This window comes from Cucurbita moschata, unplaced genomic scaffold (genome assembly GCF_002738365.1).
Source record: "Cucurbita moschata cultivar Rifu unplaced genomic scaffold, Cmos_1.0 Cmo_Scf00002, whole genome shotgun sequence".
Taxonomy (NCBI): Eukaryota; Viridiplantae; Streptophyta; class Magnoliopsida; order Cucurbitales; family Cucurbitaceae; genus Cucurbita; species Cucurbita moschata.
The window spans coordinates 2,932,395-2,955,121 of NW_019268518.1; the positions used below are offsets into that span (position 1 = coordinate 2,932,395).

A 22,727-nucleotide genomic window follows, 5' to 3' on the forward strand; every position below is an offset into this window, starting at 1 on the left:
TCTCTTTTCTCTTATTGAGAATCATCGTAAGAACAATCAAAATTGTTGATCCCCGAAAAAAAAAAAAATCCTTAATTGATCATAATGCTAATTTGTGGATGATGAGTTGTTTTTAAAAATTAAATAATACAATAATTTCATAGAAAAGATACGCATATATTCTTTTTTCATAATTGTCTCTCAATTGGGTTGAAGGGGTGCCTTGGTCCATTAAAAAAGAATCAAATTTCAATAAATATTTTTAAAATAGATATTATTCCAAATTTGTTAAATAATTTATAGATATCATACTGTATTTACTTATTTACCCTTTTCTATAAAGGTTGAGAACATAAACCCAATAAATATATATATATATATATATATATTTGGGGGTCTTTTATTTGTTATTAGAAATATTTATTTAATAGAGATTTATGAGAGAGATCAAGGCACAAAAATTGGAAATATATAATATATTTTCTAATTTAACAAATAAATAAATATATTTTTTAAAAGGTTGAATGCTATATTATGATATTTAAATTTGCATTTTTAGAATTTATTTTTATCATTGCATTTTATTTTTCCCTCGAAATATTATTTGATTTATTATTGTGTTTTACGTTTTTAATATAAATTATATTAAAAATAAAAAAAATATATTCATACACATCTTTATTTATCAGGTAATAAATATTAAATTTTTAAATCTAAAGATATTTTTCATATTTCTCTTTTTAAAAAAAGGCTACATTCATATATCAAGATGTCATATCGTCTTTAAGTTATCTTTACGCGGTATGTATACATATGTGTGCGCATCTATATCTATATAGTCCTTAACTTTAGAAAATAAAATTATAGACTTACGTGTAATTATCTATTCACTCGTTAAAAAAAAAAAAAAAGAATTTATGAGTATTATTTAACATCAATCAGCTTAACAAAAGGCATAAATGAGCCTTGATTTTTTGGGACCTATGTATAGACTATTATAGACGTATCATTAAATTAATTAATTAATAACATATAAATGGCTTGATACCTTTATAGGATTCTAGCTTTTGATTTGTATATCAACCCCTTAATTGGGCCTATACTTCACGTGCCCATGTATTTTATATAATTGGGCCAACGCAAATATGTGGGCCTACCAATGGGCCTGATATCTTTTTAGGATTCTCTTCCGAGATTATATTTCTGTTCGAGTCACTGTCTCGTTACGTATCGCGGTTAACCTTATAGTTTTTATACCCTTTGTTCTCCTATCTAATCGATGGGGATCTCACAATTTATCCTCTTTCGGGGCTTAGCGTTCTCACTGGCACTCGTTCCCTTTTTCAATCGATGAGACACCCCTCTTTGTGGCTCAGCGTACTCGTTGGCACACCGCTCGGTGCCTAGCTCTGATACCAACTGTAACAGCCCAAGCACATAGCTAGCAGTTATTGTCCGTTATGTATTGCCGTCAGTCTCGTAGTTTTAAAACGCGTATGATAGGGTGAGATTTCCACGCCCTTATAAAAAATGTTTCGTTCTCCTCTCCAACTGATGTGGGATCTCACAATCCACCCTCATTTGGGATCAGCATCCTCGCTAGCACACCGCTCGATGCCTAGCTCTGATACCAATTGTAACAGCCCAAGCACACAACTGACAGATATTGTCCACTTCAGCTCATTATGTATCGTCGTCAGCCTCGTTTTAAAACACATATGATAGGGAGAGGTTTTCACACTCTTATAAAGAATGTTTCGTTCCCTTTTTCAACTAATGTGAGATCTCACAATCCACCCTCATTTGGGGTCAGTGTCCTCGCTACCACTCGTTCCCCCTCCAATCAATATGGAATATCACACGTATAATATTTTATTATATTTTTGTTTATAAAATATTATTAGATTTATTAAGGTATAATAATATGAAAATTAATAATTATATTATTAAATATAATATTTAGATATGAACTCTTATTTTCTTTTCTGTCTCCTTTTAATGTAAAATGATTTTTACTATTTACCATACCAATTTAAAATATTAAACCAACAACTAATTTACATAATTACTAAAAATAATGTACTTTTTACTATCAAACGTAACCTCCCGAGACCACCCCTTTTGTGCAACTCTCTATTGATAATATTGTAAATGTAACCTCCCGAGGCTATCACTAGCAAATATTGTTCGTTTTGACCTGTTACTTATCGTCGTTAGCCTCACAGTTTTATAAGGAATGTTTCGTTCCTCTCTCCAACCAACGTGGGATCTCACAATTTACCCCCTTGGAGGCCCAGCATCCTCGCTGGACATATCGTTCAGTGTCTTGCTCTGATGTCATTTATAACAACTCGAGACCACCGCTAGCAGATATCGTCCCTTTTGGCTCGTTACATTTTGTCGTCAACTTTACAATTTTAAAACGTGTCTACTAATGAGGGGTTTCCACACCCTCATAAGAAAATGTTAGACATTAAGTCCCGTCGCTAAACATCCTCCAAACGAGCCTCGATAATTGTCATATCAAAACTATTGTTATTCATGCAATTGGGTTGCAATCTAAGCCATCATTTTTGAGTTGTGAATCTAAACCGATACAACATTTAATCCATGATCCAATATTAATAAATAAATAATAAATAAAAAAACTAAAAACATTTAAAATATATTTTTAAAAAATGAATGAAATTAAAAAATATCGGTGAATGAGTTCGAATAATGAAAACAAACTAGTGTCACGGTTTGATATCTCGTGTTCGTCGTGATCTGCACGTCTTTGATATTAAAAATCGTTATTCCTCTTCCACTCTCGAGTGTCCTACAAAATTAAATTAAAGTTTCGTTACCTAAAGTTGCTCCTCTCAAATGAAGAACGTTTATAATGATTCAATCAGTGTCGTAATTTTAATAAGAATTAATGAACGAAGTAAACTCGGAATTCAAATTCCTAATTAAAATTTGACCTAAAATCGGTTGCTTAATTTCTTGCCCAATTCGCTCCGTTTACTCTACGCTACTTCTAAAATCGTCGTTTTGCGCCAAATGTTCGGCTACAAAACAAACAAACAAATGCATGAAAGCAACCGATAAAGTCATAACGCTGGCAACCGTTAAAGCAAGAATAACACGTTTGGTGTGCTATTGTTTAACTACGACTCACAAATTCCTAAAAACAACCGTGTTTATTGTGAAAACTGATACCAAATTTAAACGAGTTTGTATCAATTTAGGAGAAATTGAGCTCGAGACCCAAATAAGTCTAAGTTAAAATGATTGAACTAGAGTTCACGAGACCCAACCTCACATACAACCTATGTAAAACTTTTATAAGACGAACCACAAAATTATAAACTCTAAAAAACCGTTGACTCACTGAAATTTCGAAGAAAAACTAAATAAATTTCAAGTGTACGAAACGTTAAGGCATCGATCAGTCATTTCAGTGAAAAACTAAAAACTGTCCAATCCTCGAGTCAAACTCGTTAACATATGAGCTCGATGCTACTCGATGCACGAATCCAACTTACCCATCAGCATAGTCCAACTCATATTTTACCGATTCCAACTCGTTTATTTCAGTGAAAAACTAAGAATTCAACATCGAGAGGAAGCTGTCCAACCCTCAAGTCAAACTCTAAACACACCAGCTCGATGCTACTCGATGCACGAATCCAACTAACCCATCAGCATAGACCAACTCGCATGTTAGTGATCTCCAACTCGTTTATGGACATATTCCTAGTCGTTCCAATGAAAAATTAAGAATTCAACATCGAGAGGAATCTGTCCAACCCTCGAGTCAAACTCATAAACACACCAGCTCGATGCTACTCGATGTACGAATTCAACCTACCCATCAGCACAGTCCGAACTCGTATGTTAACGAACTCCGACTTATCCATTGACATCGAGTAAATTAAAAAAAAAAAAAAAAAAGAACCCAACAAAAATTTGATAGATTAAGGGCAAAAATGAGAAGATTAAGAACAAAATAAGTTAGAAACATTGAACACCCTAACCATTCCTTGCCAAATCAAATATAGAAGCTTACAGGAAAAGGGAAGAGGCCACCCTTCAAAATTCATACTCTATAAAGCGACATTTTTTTCCTTTTAAAAGATGATTAATTTCTTGGTGTGCTATGGCTGAATGAGTTCTTAGAAGAGAGTGCATATAAGAAATGCGTGAAGAGAAGGGAGTGTGAAAGAGAGAGGAGCAGCAGGCGAGCGAGGGAGCGAAGCAGCTACTGGGTGTTCTTGAACGCCATTGTCTTTCTCGTAAAGGTACACACACACAACCCTCACTATAGAACAATCTCTTTCTGGAGCGCGTTCCGGTACTGCCACTCTTTTGGGACTTACTTGTAGGGTTTTGAACTCCTTCGAGTTCTTCCATTCAGGTACATTTTGCCCTATTCGTTTCTGTTTCGTTTCTCGGTGTTTGATTTTTGTTGGAGCGAACGAATTCGGGGAGAAAATTGGGCGATTGAGTCATCTCATGTTGGACGACCGTTTGCTTGTTTTTCCTTTTTGTTCGCTCATTTTTGGTTGGAAAACTGGCTGGGTTTTTGTTTAAGGATACAATTTCACATCTTTGTGGGATTATGGGTTTATAATTTTAGTTCTTAGTTTACTTTCTCTGTGGCTTTGCATGTTTATTTAAGTTGAAGAACAAGAAATGGACTCTGTTCTTTGCTAAAGTGAAAAAAAAAAGGGGGGAAATGGGCTCTGTTTCGTCTGCTTCACTCTCAGTTGACTTAGTTTTTCTTGTGTATGTAACAATTAATATGCTTAAAATGTAAGGTTCTTATTCTGCTAATGGTTACTACATTCTTTCAAATCCACGCATGAAATGAGAGACAAACTCTACCGAAAGTTTCTGGTACATTTACAACTCGCAGTTCCATTTTTGAAATGGTGAACTCAGCTATAAGCATCTTAAAGCTTGTTTTAGGGCGCTTGTTAGTGATTATGTCATATCATCGTCAAACAACGTCATAGTTACGTCATCGTCGTTACATCATCATAATATCACACGTCATTAGTATAATTTAGCCAGCACATCACAACATATAATGCATAAATGACACATGCCAGCACCACTAGGCATGTGTCGTCATACATAAGACAAGTTTTTTGACTGAGCTGATAGTAAGGTCACTTACCTTGTTGGCCTTAGCCTCCTCCTCCTCCTCCACTTCCTGCCGATGTTAAAAATAATGAATCACAAAAATACCATGCAAAATGCTCACATAATTAATCTGAAAGGTCAGGGTTAAGGTTCTCACCGTGACACTGGCCATTCAATCTTCTTGATTGAAGAATTTCCATTTTACAGTATTAATATGTGGCATTTTCGTTTTATCGATGAAGATTTGTTTCTTTCAAATACAAGAATGACTGTCTTAACGTTCTCGTCTAGCTTGTAGCTACATAGAAAGTAAATATAAGGGAGCCTTCTGTTCTTGTATGGAAAACTTACTTTACTGTTCCTTTAATCTGGTTGCTTTCTTCATTAACTCTCTCCTAACTACTAGTGGATAGAAAAATTCTCGCAATTTTTACTCTTTTGATTCCCATTAGGCTGTAGTTTCATCTTTCAATCCAGATATTTGCTAATGAATTTTTTCATTTTTTCATTTTGCAGCAATAGAAGAAAGTTACTGTGAAAGTTATGGAGGAGGCACCCTGTTGCTCCTCTATTTTAGATGGGGAAATAGTTGGAATAAGATTTGCATTGGCCAATGGTCAAGAAATTGTAAGTAGAAGCTATTAAACTTCATAGACCTACAAATTGATGTTTTATAATTATAACATCAATGATCTTAGTTGATGCTAACTTCCCAATTCATTTATTAAGAAAAAGGGAAAACACTATTCAGCAACGAAAGCTAAATCTTCCATACCAATAAAAAAGAAATGCAGCTTTTCAAATCTCTTATGAGTTACTCTATCCAGGACCTAAGGCCTCATTACAGTGCTCTCGTTCCAAAAATTTTGCAAATTACTCCATCCAAGACTTGTGTCTGAATTGGAATGGTTTTATTTTTCATATATAAGGTTCCCGTTACAGTCCCTTTTCATTACTTCGATGAAAAATTTTGTTTGTTGTTTCAAAATAAAAAATGTGCATCTTTTGCAAGCACAAAGTGAGTTATATGTAGCCTAATAGACATCCCTCTGAGAAACCTTCTGACAACCCCCATTCCGCCCCATGTTCATCATATCTCATACAGTATCATTAAGGAAAGGAGAAATGGGATCTCATTGGTTAATTGTATTTATTTATTTATTTTTCCTCTCTACAAATTTAAGCAACGAAATGGTCGACTCTTAGTGGACAGGGGTAGCAAAGGGCACTTTACTAGTGACAATATTCTGCTGTGAATGCCCTTGTCGAGTTTGTATCTTTTGAGCATTAGTCTCTCTTCATTCCCTTAACAATAAGCTTTGTTTTTTTTTTTTGCTCACTAAACTATGAAAAGAAAAGAAAAGAAAAAAAACAATATATCCTTCCACTTAACTAAAAATGTATTTCAGTACGGTAGGCTTTTCACTTAAAAAATTAAAGTTTTCGTGTCAACAATGTATCCTTCCACTTAACTAATCATACTCCATGAACTTTTTCTAATACTTCCATTGTATGATTTTATAGAATTATTTTTCTACGTCTGTGTGACTTAATAGAATAGGTATTTTAAGATTTTTTTATGGACCAATCGACTATTTTACAGTAACTTTATTTAGTGCTTTTCTTTTCTTTTTCATGATTATCTGCTCTGTCTGTTTACTTATTTTTTATTTTTTTATTTTTGTAGTGTATTGCAGCTATTAGTGATTGCCCTATTACCCATGCTAGTCAGCTCTCAAATCCATTTCTTGGTTTACCAATTGAATATGGTAAATGTGAATCATGTGGTACTTCTGAACCTGGGAAGTGTGAAGGTATTTCTGATTATCTACTTAATTGATAATTTGACGTTTATTCATGAAGACAACTTGACCGTTTTTGTTATCTTCCAATTTTCAGGCCATTTTGGATATATCGAATTACCAATTCCCATTTATCATCCCAATCACATTACGGAATTGAAGAAGATGTTAAGCTTGCTCTGTTTGAAGTGCTTGAAAATGAAAAAAAACAAGGTATCTAGGAGTTCCTTTCCAGCGATCTGTACATTTGTTTTATTGACGATTAGTGCCAACATGTCTAAGCTTGACTTTATCTTTATGTCAACTGTTGAGCAGACAGGCTAATTATCTATGTGATTTATGAATATAGTTTAGATCACAAATCCTTATTTAATTGGTATGGCAAAAAAACACAAGCGGCTTGTACACTGTGATACCCATAGTAAAGAATAAGAAATCAGTTCTATAACTGAATACAAAAGCAACAAGTATTCTAATCAGACTATGAAATCTAGTTACTGCTAAAGAGCTGTGAAATATGTCGAGTCTTGTCCATTTCCTAAAATAAATTGAACCGATCGAATAAGAGAACACATTTACAAGCATACGAACACTAGAAGTTGTCATTTTTGGTCTTTTCGTATCTTCATACTTAACGCACAAACTGATGGATTTATGGCTGTTGGTGGTAGCTTTTTGAAGCTTGTCTTCTATATTGACATTCTAGGACCCATACTAACAACTCTATCATAGCCTTTCTCACCATCGAGAAGGAAAAAACTGCCAAAAACATAGAATGGTTCTACCACTTTTTTTTTTTGTTCGGAAAGGAAATGAAATTTACAAAAGACGGAAAACCATCTTTTTCTCATGCCAGGCTTTTATTCTTATTTATTTTCATTTTTGACTTATATGGCTTGATTTTTATTGGATATTTGCCGTTTATCTTCAGTTTCCCTCGAAGAATGTTGGTTTTGCTGAAAGATTGTTATCATGCTGTGAGGTGAGTACACCATTTTCATTTGTTTTTCTCTCTTCGTCTGAACAAAATTCAAACCCTTTCATTGACGCAAAGAAAAGAAACAGAAAATGCCAAGCTCAAGCTATCTTTATCAGCTTTTGACTCATTTTCTTGTTTTAGTTCTGTTTTATTTGTAGTGCACAATTATGAGTACTGGCAAGTTTTTCCGTTGCAGCACTATCCCTTCCCTTTCTGGTTCTATTGTAATGACTAGTATTTCAGAGGGTGCATTTCACGTGATATTTGTTGTGGTGTTAACCATGTCCTAGAGTTTTTGAAGTTTTAAAGGAAAAGATTTATCAGTAGGAAAGTTCGGTTGCAGGGGAGGTTTCTGTAAGCAAAAACTTGAAGGATGGAAATTTGGGCGGCTATTGTTATCTTGTACAATTAATTAAAGGTTTCTCATTGAGTTGAAGACAGGCCATGAAAGTTTGGCTACTTGATGTCAAGAAAGTTTGGTTACTTGATGTGGCTGGAGGTCGATCACATTAATACTTCAGTGGCTGATGTTTGGAATGCTGAAATGGAAATTTGGGATTTGGAACATAGGAAGATTTTTTCCTTAAACCTGAAGCAAAACTTTTCATTGATTTAGAAAAGAGTCTAGTGATCAAAAGATACAAACTCCACACAAGGGAGTGGATACAAAAACAATAATAAGAAAGCATCCCAAATAAGACATATAACATATAAAATCTGAGGCCTGAAGAGGGAACACCATGATGAGAATAGTAATCTTGTGGAAACAAACCAAATGAACCAAGAGATGAACTGAGCTAGAAACAACTAACCCACCCCAAAAGTATCCAAGCTGAGCTGAAGCCTTCACTATCTTCAACTTCTTATAAAAGATTCTAAGCAAATATAGGAATGAGTCAACCAAAAATGGAAACTCCAAATAACTTCAAGTTTCTGGAATAATCCAAAAAGATGACCTTAAACAAGCGCGTAGCAGTATGTACAGTATGAACTGAGCTAGAAGCAACTGAAACTCTCCAGTCAAATTTACATGACCATTCCAAACAAAAGTACCAGCATTCTAAATGACCTCCACAAACGTAGTGAGTCTTCTAAGGAAGAGCTGTTGGCGTTAAAAGCTAAGTTTGCAAAGATTGTCAAAAAGGAAAGTGTGAGTTGGAGACAAAAGGCAAGGTTCAATCTATTTCCATAGACTTGCTAGTGGTAGAAGGAACAAGAATTTTATTAGCGTTCTTGAGGATGAGGTTGGTGTGATCCTGAAAGGGGACAAGGCTTTTGAGGGAGGAATTTCATTCTTTTTCTCTTCTTTGTATGGATGACGTCCAACTTCTTTTGTTGGCAAAGCTTTGTTGAATTCGCCTTTCACTTTGGAGGATTGTAGGAAAATGGTTTTTGGTTTTGATCGAAGCAAGTCACTAGGGCTATATGAGTTCTCCTTGATTTTTTGTTCCTAGCGAATTGGGAGGGTATCATGGAGGAGAGTCTTTAGTGAGTTCTACGAGATAGGCATGCTTTGGAGTTTATGGGATGAGAGAAGTAATAGAATCTTTAGGAGGTTTGAGAGATCTTATAGTAATATGTGGTCCCTTATTATATTCTATGTTTCTTTTCGGGTTTTAGTGTCTGGACTTTTATTTTTATTTTTATTATTATTATTATTATTTTTTTGTAAATACTCGTTCAGGTTGATCCTGCTGTTGTTTGCTTTGGTGTCTCTGTATGTCCGTGTAGTCTTCCACTTTTTTTTATCAAGATCAAAGTATTATGGTCTATGTTATAATTTAATATGTTTCTCTGATTAGAAATTGGTTTTTATTGGCTGTTTAAGATTTTAGTTTGAGTTCTCTTCATTGCACCTACTAATCATTTTCGTTTTCTTTTGGAAGGATGCTTCGCAAGTTTCTATTCGAGAGGCAAAAAAGTCAGATGGTGCTACTTACTTGCAATTAAAAGTACCATCAAGGACATCACTACGAGAAGGATTTTGGGATTTCTTAGAAAGATATGGTTTTCGTTATGGTGATAATCTCACTCGAACTTTGCTCCCTTGCGAGGTTTAATACTCACTGCCCTCCATTTCTCTTAACATCTCTTTCATTCCTCTGTTTTTAGAGAATTATTTGTCCATTCTATTATACGGACCCATTTTGATTCCTACATTTCTTATTTGTGGCTGTGTAAGCTTTGGTGAACTGATTTTTGGTGTCCATTCAAGTAACTCTTTCCTATGTTTTTGAGTATGTATGCACTCCCATGAGATGTACTTTCAATTTCCTGTGAAATGTTCCTATTTTTAAAAAAATTATTTTTTCGTGTTCTTAAGAAACTAACGGAGACTGATGTATCAAATTCTCCAAGAAATTCAATGATTAATTAGTTAATCAAATGATAGGCGGAACCAGCCGATTTGTACAAGCTTAACTCTAACCAATTCTTAACCAGCCAACAAATTGTTGGTAGGATAAAATACTAAACTATAAAATTCCAGTAAAAACCACGGTAACAAAAGTTAGCTTCAAACGGTAAAAGAACTGTAATAAAGAACCGAGCCTTGAACAAGCTTAAGCCTACATCAAAGACTTAGATTGATGGAGATGTTATTCATAATCCAAATTTGGGATGGTTGGAAGGCCTTTTCCTTCCTTATCTTGTGTAAATTTCATCCAATGATATCTTGTCCCCCCATCCCCACCCCCTGTCCTACCCCCATTCCCACCCTATGAAAAAGCTAACAGAGTGAGAGATACAAAAAATAAGATATGATATCGACATTGGCCAGGGAAAGTTTATTAAAAAGACTTCGGGTTGACATTGATGTTAAACGTATCTGTATATATATATATATATTTTGATATGAATCTCAAAAGTAATTTATTTTTAGAAAAATCTTATGATGTGTGAACCATCTAGACCCCACTTATTAAGCGAAGTTTCCAACCTTCCTAGGCCTCTAGCCTTGTCAAAGAGAAGAACGAATGAATATTGAGAAAATGGGATCCAGATAGATAGATGTGAGACACATGTGAGAAAAACAAGTGGTGCCAAATAATTCCAGGACTTCTCTTGGTGAAGGTCCTTGGTGATGTTAGGTGCAAAGATACCTATGCCATCGTGTTATGTAACTAGTGATGTACTTCATTGAACAAATCATTGCTTGTTAATAAATATTGGATGGTAGTATATTTTTCAATTATTGTAATAATTTATTAATGCAGATAAATTTTGTGAGTCAAAAGACGTTCTCTCCACTTTGTTTGACGTGGAATAGACATCGTTGTTATATGTTGCAAGGGCAACTTTCGTCTGTGACAGACTGAGTTCTTTCACCTTTGGCATGCTTGTTTCTTTTAGTCGTTTTGTGGAATAGTTTGGTTGAGAGGAACATTAAGGGTTTTTTAGAGGGACTGAGAGGTTTTGGGGAGAGGCTTGATCTCTTTCTTGGTTTATTTCCCCCTCTTTGTATGTCAATTTTAAAAAATTTCTGTAATTATCTGTGCTTCTGGATGAACTCTTCTTGTTTGGTTGGATTCTTTTGTTGGAATGTCTATTGTATGCTCTTAATTTTTTACTTTTGTTTCTTATTTTTTGTGGATAATTGTATTTTGTCGATGAAAGAAATTACAAAAGGAGGGGGATGAGCTCCCTTATCCAAAGAAAATTACAAAATACTCTTCCATTAGACTCTATGAGAAGATAAACTGTAGTTACTAAATCATGATGACAATTTATACCAAGAGAAAGCCAAAGCGACAAAGATTCGAAAAGGCTATCGAAGTAAGCTCTTTGTCCTTGAATATTCAGGAAGTCCTCTCCTTACAAATAGGTCATAAGTAAGCTCTTGAGAAAATTGAGCCTAAAGATCTTTGTTCTTATCGAAAAAAGAATGAAGGGAATGATTATGTCCATGTATGAGAGAGAGAAAATAATTATATAAAATGATTTAACGCTAAAGATTTGCTGGATAAATAGAGAACAGTTAAATATTGAAGGAAACTATGAAAGAAATACATTGACTAATGGGGGAGAAAATCTTGGTAAAAATTGGATATTTCAACTCGAATGCATGGTTGTAGATGTTGATAACTGAGCTTGCATTTCAATTATGTTTCATTTATGTACAGCTGTTCTACAGAGAATAAACCCTCCCCCCACCTCCTGGCCTGCCAAAAAAAAAAAAGTTGTATATGCTTGCTATTGCCATTGATATGTACTCACTGTGGGCTTTGGAAAAAAATTGACAGGTGAAGGAAATGCTAAAGAAAATTCCTAATGAGACCAGAAAAAAGCTTGCTGGCAAAGGCTATTATCCTCAGGATGGATATGTCTTGCAATATTTACCAGTCCCTCCCAACTGTTTGTCTGTACCAGAAATTTCTGATGGTGTTACGATCATGTCTTCGGTAAGATCTCAGGGCGGGTAGACTGGTTGGGATTATTTATTTATTTAATTTTTATTGAACATATTGTTATTGATAGTTTTATTACTAGATTGTACTTGTAGTTTACTTTTGTGTTATTACCTAGGATCCAGCTGTTTTAATGCTCAAGAAAGTTCTTAAGCAAGTGGAAATCATCAAAGGTTCTAGGTCTGGTGCTCCAAACTTTGAAGCTCATGAAGTAGAAGCTAATGACTTGCAAATGGCCGTTGATCAATATCTCCAAGTTAGGGGGACTGTTAAGGCATCTCGTGGCATAGATGCAAGATATGGTGTAAATAAAGAGTTAAATGATCCTTCCACTAAAGCCTGGCTTGAGAAAATGAGAACTCTGTTTATTCGGAAAGGCTCTGGTTTCTCTTCCCGCAGTGTGATTACCGGGGATGCTTACAAACTAGTTAATGAAATTGGTGTGCCTTTTGAAGTTGCCCAAAGGATCACGTTCGAGGAGAGAGTTAGTGTGCATAACATAAAATATTTACAGGAACTGGTGGATAAGAAATTATGTTTAACCTATAGAGATGGTTCTTCTGCCTATTCACTTCGTGAAGGTTCAATGGGCCATACATATCTGAAACCTGGTCAAATAGTTCATCGGCGGATCATGGATGGAGACATTGTTTTCATTAATCGACCGCCAACTACTCATAAACATTCTTTGCAAGCCCTGAGGGTGTATCTGCACGATGACCATACAGTCAAGATCAACCCTCTAATTTGTGGACCCTTGGGTGCAGATTTTGATGGTGATTGTATTCACCTATTTTATCCCCAGTCCATTGCAGCAAAAGCTGAGGTGTTGGGACTTTTCTCTGTGGAAAAGCAGCTGCTTAGCTCTCATAGTGGGAACCTTAATTTGCAGTTGGCTAATGATTCATTGTTGTCTCTCAAGATGATGTTCAGGAAATATTTCTTCGGCAAAGCTGCAGCGCAGCAATTGGCTATGTTTGTTACTTCATCTCTGCCACCTCCTGCCTTGTTGGGAGTTCGTTCTAATAGTCTTCATTGGACTGCTTTGCAGATACTTCAAACTGTGTTGCCTTCTTGTTTTGACTGTCATGGGGATAGTTACTTGATTAAAAACAGTGATTTTCTTAAGTTTGACTTTGATAGAGATGCTATGCCATCATTAATTAATGAAATTGTGACGTCAATTTTTTTTCAGAAGGGTCCTGAAGAGGTTATGAGATTTTTTGATTCTTTACAGCCGTTATTGATGGAACATGTATTTTCAGAAGGTTTCAGTGTAAGCTTGGATGATTATTCCATGCCCATGGCATTTTTACAAGCTCTTCAAAAGAATATTCAAGTAATATCACCTTTGCTGTATCAGTTAAGGTCATCCTTCAATGAGCTGGTAGAGTTGCAGTTAGAGAATCACATACGATCGGTCAAAGTTCCATTTACGAACTTTATCTTAAAGTTATCTTCATTGGGGAAGTTATTTGACTCCAAAAGTGATGCTGCTATTAACAAGGTGGTTCAACAAATTGGGTTTCTTGGATTGCAGCTTTCTGACAAGGGGAAATTTTATTCCAAGACATTGATAGATGATGTAGCCTCTCTGTTTCACAATCGATATTCTTCTGATAAAAATGACTACCCTTCTGCTGAATTTGGATTGGTCAAAGGCTGTTTTTTCCATGGATTAGATCCGTACGAGGAAATGGTCCATTCAATTTCCACAAGAGAGGTAATGGTACGTTCATCGAGAGGGCTTACTGAACCTGGAACTCTTTTCAAGAACTTGATGGCCATCCTTCGAGATGTTGTAATTTGTTATGACGGTACTGTGAGGAATGTTTGTAGCAATTCCATCATTCAACTTGAGTATGGAATAAAGGCCGGAATGATGAAGCCTTATGGTTTATTCCCTCCTGGTGAACCGGTTGGTGTTCTAGCAGCTACTGCCATGTCAACTCCTGCTTATAAGGCAGTTCTTGATTCTACTCCCAGTAGCAATTCCTCATGGGACATGATGAAGGTGATTATCGATAATTATCTTTTTGCTCAATTCACTGAGAAATTTGTTGTCCTCCACTGCACCAAAATTTCAGCCTATTTCTGGGTGCTTGATAATTTTTTCCCTTCTTTCTGGCAGGAAATTCTTCTTTGTAAGGTCGGTTTTAAGAACGAGCCTGTAGATCGTCGGGTGATATTATATCTAAACAACTGTGATTGTGGTAGAAAACATTGCAATGAAAATGCAGCATATGTGGTTAAGAGTCATCTTAAGAAAGTCACGCTTAAAGATGTCGCAATGGATTTCATGATAGAGTATGTTTCCTTATTGCACCTTTGTTATTCTTTGTTTGCTTCTGTTTTTACTTTGCTTATGATTGCATATTTTATTTGTTATAACCAGTTCAATTGTCCTGTTTTGTAGTTTTATTGATTTTTTACCGAATTTCTGGTTGTTCGACGAAAATAAAATTTTTGTAACGGATCATGTCCTTTTCTTGTCTGATAGCGGTTCTATGTTCTGTAATCTTCTATGTGGAGGATAAGATATTCTTTCGAATTTTTCCTGTACTTGTCAGCTTTAATAACATCGTCTTGTTATGACAAAAACGGTGTTTATGTTCTTATTTATTCATGAGAGAGAAGAGAGAAGATAGTTCAATTGTTGATAATTGCTCTTACAAACGTTCCTGCCTGCATGTTCCTTATTTCAGATATAACAGACAACCAACTCCCTCAGCGCTTGGTCCAGGGCTTGTCGGACATGTGCATCTTAACCAGGTCGGAATTTGTATTCCTTTTACTTATTTTCTTATCACCAAGTTCCTTTTTATTTCGTACGTGTTGCACGGTTAGTAGAGCTTTCTTTAACAGGTGCTGCTGGAAGAATTGAGGATAAACATGGCTGACGTTTTACGAAGATGCCAAGAGACTATCAGTTCTTTTAAAAAGAAGAAGAAGAAACTTGCTCCTGCATTACGATTCTTTATCAGGTTAGTTTTAATGTACATATTATGTATGTATGCCACGTATAAATTGAAAATTTATATGATTCCACTTTAGATTCTCACGATGATAAAACTGAAGTTCACAAATTCTTGAACCAAGCGTTTAAGTGCGCTTGAACTAGTTTTTAAACAAATAAGTGAACTACATCCTTACGACTTTCATTTTCTTTTTGGAACAAGAAATAAAAATTTTCATTGAATAAATGAAAAGTGACAAACTACGTTGAGGGAGATAAACTCTCGTGAGGTAGTGAAAAAAGGACCAAAAGTAAAGCAAAAGAGGCCAACAACAACCAAAAAGTTATAAAAAGAACCGAAGTTCCAAGTAGACAAAAAGATCAACAAACACAAAACAACCACAACAAAGCCACACTAAAGACCAAAGATCAGGCGGTGGATGGAGGTGATACTCTCTTCTGGACTGATTCTTGGGTCAAAACCCACCCTTTGCCTTATGCTATCCACTTCGTTATAGGCTCTCACTCTGTAACTTGGCTTTGGTTAATGAAATATGGAATGTGGAAAATAATTTCTGAGATTTACATCTTAGAAGAAATTTAAAGGATGAAGTAGCTGTTGAGTGGGTTGAATTGAGACTAGAGCTCGCTCCAATAGTCTACTCTTTGGGAGAGGATTCTTTGAAATGGCTCCTTGGTTGGATGGATCCGTCACCACAAAATCCTTGCTGTCTGATACTTGAGGGGGGAAGGCTGTTCTGGAATCTACATTGGTCCAAGAAGTCTGGAAAGAAAGGGTGTGGAAACCTCTCCCTAATAGACGCTTTTTAAAATTGTGATGCTAACGACGATACATAACGGACCCAAGCGGACAATATCTGCTAGTGGTGGGCTTGGACTGTTACAAATGGTATCAGAGCTAGACACCGAGCGGTGTGCCAACGAGAACACTGGGTCTCCAAAGGGGGTGGATTGTGAGATCCCACACCAATTGAAGAGGAGAACGAAACACTCCTTATAAGGGTGGGAAACCTCTTCCTAACAGACGTGTTTTAAAACCGTGAGGCTGACGATGATACGTAACAGGCTAAAGCGGACAATATCTGCTAGCGGTGGGCTTGGACAGTTACAAAATCTCGCTCTCACACGATGGTGGAGTGTCCTTCAACCTCCTCTCAAATCTCTCTCTCACACATTCTAGTCCCAACCTTCGTGTTAGAGATGGAGTGTCCTTCAACCTCCTCTCAAATCTCTCTCTCACACATTCTAGTCCCAACCTTCGTGTCACTCTCTAACGAATGTGGAAGAAGATGAATTTTACATCTGAGATATTCTGTATTAGGCCTGGAGAGCAGTACTTGAATTATTTTTAACTTGGGCTGCTGAAACCAATGATACAGGGTAGCCCCTCCCTCGGGTTTGAGTTTATTTGATTCGAACTAATCCATCGGCCTTCAAATTTTCACAGTATTACCTACTGCTGGTCTTCTTGTCATGTACGAGATCGATAACTATTTGAAGTATCAATTTTAATGCTGAGTTCTCACCATTTTTTGGGCATATTTGTGTTTACTTTTTAATAAATATCTTGGTAGACCTTTTCTGTTGGGTTTTATTATTAATGCTTCGCGTACACTCAATACGGGGCGTAGTACATCAGAAAAATTAAGAGGTTAAAAATAATATTTTATTTTTGATGCATTTGGCAGTGAACACTGCTCTTTTCATCAACGGAATGGAGAAGAGAGGACTGATATGCCATGTTTAACATTCTGGCTTGAGACCAGAGATGTTCATTTGGAGAGAACTTCCCACATCCTTGCTGACGTAGTCTTTCCACTGCTTTCAGAAACAATCATCAAGGGTATATCACTTTCTTTTATCCATTCTATATTTGATTGAGGTGCTTGTAAATTTTACAAACCTGTACTATTTTCTAAAAAACACGGGTAATTCGAATTGCGCTAGTACGTGGAAGGTTAACAAGATTGAATACTACTGTGGTATAAGCACTAAAGAGTGGTTGTACATTAGATGGATTAGTACGCACGTCTATGTGAGAATTTGAAGTTTCATTTGCTTGAAGATTCGAAGTTGATGGGTAACGAGGGAAAATGTATTTATTGTTTGCCGTACTTACTCTTACCTTTCAAGTTATGTCTGTCTTAGTTTAATGTTTTTGTAACAATCTAAGCTCACTACTAGCATATATTGTATTCTTTGGACTTTTCCTTAAAGGGGACAATATCTACTAGCAGTGAGCTTGGGCTGTTACAAATGGTATCAGAGCCAAACACCGAGTAGTGTGCTAGCAAGGACGCTAGGCCTCCAAAGGAGGTGGATTGTGAGATCTCACATCGATTGGAGAGAGAAACGAAATATTCCTTATAAGGGTGTGGAAACATCTTCCTAGTAGACGCGTTTTAAAACCATGTGGCTGACGACAATACGTAACGGGCCAAAGCGAGCAGCATCTGCTAGTAGTGGGCGTGTGCTGTTACAAATGGTAATGGTATGAGAGCCAGGCACCGAGTGATGTGCCAACGAAGGACTCTGGGTCCCTGAGGGGGTGGATTGTGAGATCCCACGTCGGTTGGAGAGGGGAATGAAGCATTCTTATAAGGGTGTGGAAGTCTTTCCCTAATAGACGTGCTTTAAAATCATGAGATTGACGGCAATACATAACGGGCGAAAGCAGACAATATCTGCTAGCGGTGGGCTTGGGCTTGGGCTGTCACAACTTTCCTTTCAAATTTGTCGATAGGTTCCAAAACATTTTCTTGACTCCTACTCAAATTTAATCAATAGATCTAAATTATTGCTCTTATACCTTTGTTATTGAGTGACCAAATTATAGGCCACTCAAGCTTTCAAGAAATTGCCAAGTCAAAGGCCAACTGACTTAAGTTGGTTAATCAATTTAATATAGGAAATCAGTGAAAGCTTGATCAGATCATATAAGTAGGACCATATCTTAACTTCTAGACTCCACGAATAAGTGCGGACACTGCTTTCGTGTGTGAACTCAGATTATTGAGAAATACCTGGCACAACCTTATTAAAACTAGTTTCACAGTATGAAATCGAAGCTCAACCTCGACACTAATGCGTAGGAGTTGAAGTTCGAAGAATTTACTTTATGTCGAGTCTTTTCACAAATTTGAAGTTCAAAGAGTTTAAATGACACATTTATTTGTGCTTCAATTTCTTTTCCCGACATCTTTTTCACCATTTTGACAGGTGACCCTCGGATCAGTTCTGCAAACGTGATCTGGATTAGTTCAGATTCAACAAGTTGGGAAAGAAATCCTTCCAGGTGGCAGGATGGCGAACTAGCCTTGGATGTTTGTCTAGAAAAATCGGCCGTGAAAGAAGATGGTGATGCATGGAGGAACGTGCTGGACTGCTGCCTTCCTATAATTCATTTGATTGATACTAGACGATCTGTTCCTTATGCAATTAAACAAGTTCAAAAACTGCTTGGCATTTCGTGCGCTTTTGATCAAACGATTCAGGTACGAGGAGAGGAATATATGCTCCTTTCTGTCCCATCAAAGTACTTCTATTGAAACCTTTTTCTGTAGAATGGAAAATTCCTGCATTATAGGGGACTTCATAGAAAAGAATTAAAGGGCTAATGTCGAAAAAAGAGTTGAATGACGAATATTGAAGAAAATGATACATGAGATGTTTTATATGCAGCGACTTTCGAAGTCGGTGTCAATGGTTTCAAAAGGTGTACTCGGAGATCATCTTATTCTGCTGGCGAACAGTATGACATGCACAGGAAATATGATTGGCTTCAATTCAGGTGGATATAAAGCATTATCTCGTGCGTTGAATATCCAAGTACCGTTTACAGAAGCAACGTTGTTTGTAAGCCCCTCTTGTGCTTTCTCTCTCGAAAACCAAATGATTTTTAGTTGCATTTTTATTAATTGTTGATACTCTACTGGTCATTTGATCTATGGATTTACAGACACCAAGAAGATGTTTTGAGAGAGCTGCTACAAAATGTCATAAAGATTCTTTATCAAGCATAGTGGCATCTTGTTCTTGGGGTAAACATGTTGCTGTTGGTACTGGATCAAAGTTTGACATCCTCTGGGACCAAAAAGAGGTAGCGATTCGTTATTATTGTTGTCGTCGTCGTCCCTTTATGATCGTTTTTATTGTTCAACTCATTCACACTCGTTTTTTTCTCTCTATTTTTTAGTTAGGATCGAAACAAGCTGATGTTGTAGATGTTTATAACTTTTTACACATGGTGAGAAGTGGTAAATCGGAAGAATCAACGTCTGCATGTCTAGGTGTAGAGATCGACGATCTAATGGTTGAAGATGAATATGGCGAGTTGACTCTGTCCCCGGAGCCCTTCTCTACTTCTGAGAAGCCAGTTTTTGAAGACAGTGCTGAATTTGAACACTGTTTGGATAATCATTCTCTTGGTGCTGCTTCCGCTGGTGGTGGGCAGTGGGAAAGTAATGAAAATAGTAAGACATCCCAAGACAATGACTGGTCTGGTTGGGGGACAAAAGTTGACCCTGATGTGACCACTTCAAAATCTGGTTGGGATACTACACCAAGCTGGGGAAATAAGGCTACTAAGGCTTCAAATGACAATGGCTGGTCTACAAAAGAAGTCGAACGAGATTCCTTTACTTCCACGAAGAATACTCCAAAAACTGGAGGTTGGGATAGTGCAGCTACATGGGGGATGAAAACTAAAGATGTCGATAGCTTTAAAGAAGGAGAAACAGCGCCCGAAAAATCAAATGTGTGGTCTGGTTTGCAGAGCAATAAAGCTGAAACACAAGACGCCTTCCATAAAAAGGTCGAGATAGCGTCTAAATCTGGTGGATGGGATGATAAGGCTTGGTCAAGAGGAACTTCTAAAACAGAAGATAATTGGTCTAGTCGGGCTAAGGATAAAGCTGAACCATGGCTGGCCCATGTGCAAGAAGTTTCTCCCAATAGCAATGGTTGGGGTTCTGCAGGGGGTTGGGGGAAGAATGCTGGAGATGGTGATGAATCTGAAGCAGGCCGGAATGATGGCCAGGCATCAATGGACCTAGAGAAGGTGTCTGATAGGTGGGATGGCCGGGACGTTCAAAGGACTGGTGACTCGAAGGATAACTTTCAATCCAAAGTGGTGGAGCATGGTGATTCAGTTGCCATCAATCATTCTTGGGATCAACAGAAACCACCCGAGGTATCCCAGGGAGAGTACGGTAACGACGCATGGGGGCAACAGAAATCATGGGAAGTTAAAAAACCTTCACATGTTAACAATGAATCAAATCGACATGGCTGGGGATCCCGAATCGAGTTAAATGAAGGACCGAATCATGAGTGTGATCAAGTTACCAATGATTCAGGAGGTTGGGACTCTCAGAAGCAGATGGATAAGCCATGGGAGAAGCAGAAGTCTACGGAGGCTTCACAAAGTTGGGGCTCCCAGAAGGACTCACAAAGCTGGGGCTCCCAGAAGGACTCGCAAAGCTGGGGCTCCCAGAAGGACTCGCAAAGCTGGGGCTCCCAGAAGGACTCACAAAGCTGGGGCACCCAGAAGGACTCACAAAGCTGGGGCTCCCAGAAGGACTCGCAAAGTTGGGGCTCCCTGAAGGACTCACAGTCACAGGGTTCGTGGGGGCAGCTCCAGAGAACACCTAAAGAGTTCAGTCAGGAATCTCAGGATGATTCAAATAAACATTTTGATAATCAGAAACCTCCAGAAACTTCATCAGGTTGGGAACAACAAAAATCGCCAGAAGTTTCACATGGTTGGGGCTCTCATATTGACTCGAGCGATTCGACAAGTTCACATGGATGGGATAATAAGAAGAATCAAGGATCAAAAAGTTGGGGAGGAAACGTCGGGGAGTGGAAAAATAGGAAGAACCGTCCTCCAAAATCTCCTGGAATGACGAGCGACGATGCTAATTTACGCGGATTATATACCGCATCAGGACAACGGTTGGATATGTTTACAACCGAAGAACAAGATATTCTTGCTGACATCGAACCTATAATGCAATCCATCAGAAAAATAATGCATCAATCTGGGTACTTTTTCTCTCTGAATGCTTTCACTTAACACGTTTTTCATCAGCTTCTTCATGAACTTTCGTGCCGTTTCTTTCTTGTTTGTACACGCTGCTCGGAACGTCTGCTAATGTATTTAGAGATTCATGTTCTTAATTTGTTCTTCTTAAACAAAGACATTTTATTTAAATTTTCACTCATGAATTTTTGTGAGAAGGTACAACGATGGGGATCCTCTGTCTGCTGAAGATCAATCCTTCATACTTCAAAGTGTATTCAACTTCCATCCTGACAAAGCTGTAAAAATGGGAGCTGGAATTGACCACTTCATGGTATGCTTCTAATCTGAGCTGAAATACATTGTAATGTACAATCGACGATATCTTACATCATTTAGCGCTTAAACTCAACAGGTTAGTCGGCACAGTAGTTTTCAGGAAAGCAGGTGCTTTTACGTTGTATCAACCGACGGTCATAAAGAGGACTTTTCATATCGCAAATGCCTCGACAATTTCATTAAAGGCAAGTATCCCGACATGGCTGAAATGTTCGTGGCGAAGTACTTCAGGAAGCCTCGTTCAGGTAAACCCCGAGATCGTAACACAGCATCAGAGGAAAACGAGAACAAAAACGTCGGCGGAGAGCTGACGCCGATCCCAGAAGAAGCTGAAAATGGCAGCCAACAACAGTAATGGTGTCTCTTAGCATTTGAAAGTAGCTCAGGAACCCCTCCTCTGTAGTACAGAGGTACAAAAATGATCATATTTTCTGCTATTTTGAGTTGTACATAGAAGGCAGATGATTTTGTATTTGTGGGGTCAACAGGAGAGGAAGATTCAGCTCTTCTTTCCCTATATATATATATATATATATCTATATATATTATATATATATAACAAGCAGCCTTAAGAACTTTAAAGTTAAGTACTTGCTATGCTGCTGTCTTGTTCAAGCTTGTGTGTGTATGTGCCTGAAAACAATTCTTCTGATCAATATCAATAGGAAGGCTAATTTGGAATGTGGAGTGCCTTTATGTTCATCAATCATTTTAAACTTTTCGATTCGATCTTTATGATTTGGTTACATTTTTTTTGCTCGGTGTTGCAGAGCGAGAATGTGTAGGTGCTCGAGAAAAGGGTAGCAACGAGAAGACGTTTTGACATACCACGCCTCTCACTATTCTCATTTGAAGCTCAAATGACTACGGAACCTGACATAGAATCTTCTCACGTTCGACAAATAGGACTGGTGGTTATGATTTGAACCTCATTTTCTCAAGAAAAGGCATCGAGTGAGATGGGATGTCCTTGACCTTCGAGTCCACGATTGGAACACAATTAGAATAGTTCGAGTAACAAGCTTTATTAGAATTTCCTTTCACTCGAAAAAAAAAAAAAAACGTGCTAATATGCAACAGTTTTTTGGACACG

The 22,727-nt window shown here is 37.2% G+C and overlaps 1 protein-coding gene across 1 annotated transcript; it reads left to right on the plus strand.

Moving 5' to 3' along the window:
* Nucleotides 1–4,016: 4,016 nt before the first annotated feature.
* LOC111456230 (DNA-directed RNA polymerase V subunit 1) lies at nucleotides 4,017–22,317 on the plus strand. Its single transcript, XM_023098048.1, has 18 exons — nucleotides 4,017–4,262; nucleotides 5,626–5,736; nucleotides 6,797–6,923; nucleotides 7,009–7,124; nucleotides 7,843–7,893; nucleotides 9,777–9,944; nucleotides 12,132–12,290; nucleotides 12,415–14,310; nucleotides 14,428–14,603; nucleotides 15,002–15,068; nucleotides 15,162–15,280; nucleotides 16,962–17,116; nucleotides 18,493–18,767; nucleotides 18,955–19,128; nucleotides 19,232–19,372; nucleotides 19,469–21,318; nucleotides 21,515–21,629; nucleotides 21,711–22,317. The coding sequence occupies exons 2-18, from the start codon at nucleotides 5,653–5,655 to the stop codon at nucleotides 21,987–21,989; spliced, it is 5,952 nt and encodes a 1,983-aa protein (XP_022953816.1). The 5' UTR covers nucleotides 4,017–4,262; nucleotides 5,626–5,652; the 3' UTR covers nucleotides 21,990–22,317.
* The last annotated feature ends 410 nt before the right edge of the window (nucleotides 22,318–22,727 follow it).

Bases quoted from the DNA above. Each gene is read 5' to 3' on its own strand.
- LOC111456230 (XM_023098048.1), top strand. From the start codon at position 5,653: ATGGAGGAGGCACCCTGTTGCTCCTCTATTTTAGATGGGGAAATAGTT. The intron at 7,894-9,776 runs GTGAGTACACCA...TTCTTTTGGAAG, and splicing joins GATTGTTATCATGCTGTGAG to GATGCTTCGCAAGTTTCTAT. The intron at 9,945-12,131 runs GTTTAATACTCA...AAAAATTGACAG, and splicing joins GAACTTTGCTCCCTTGCGAG to GTGAAGGAAATGCTAAAGAA.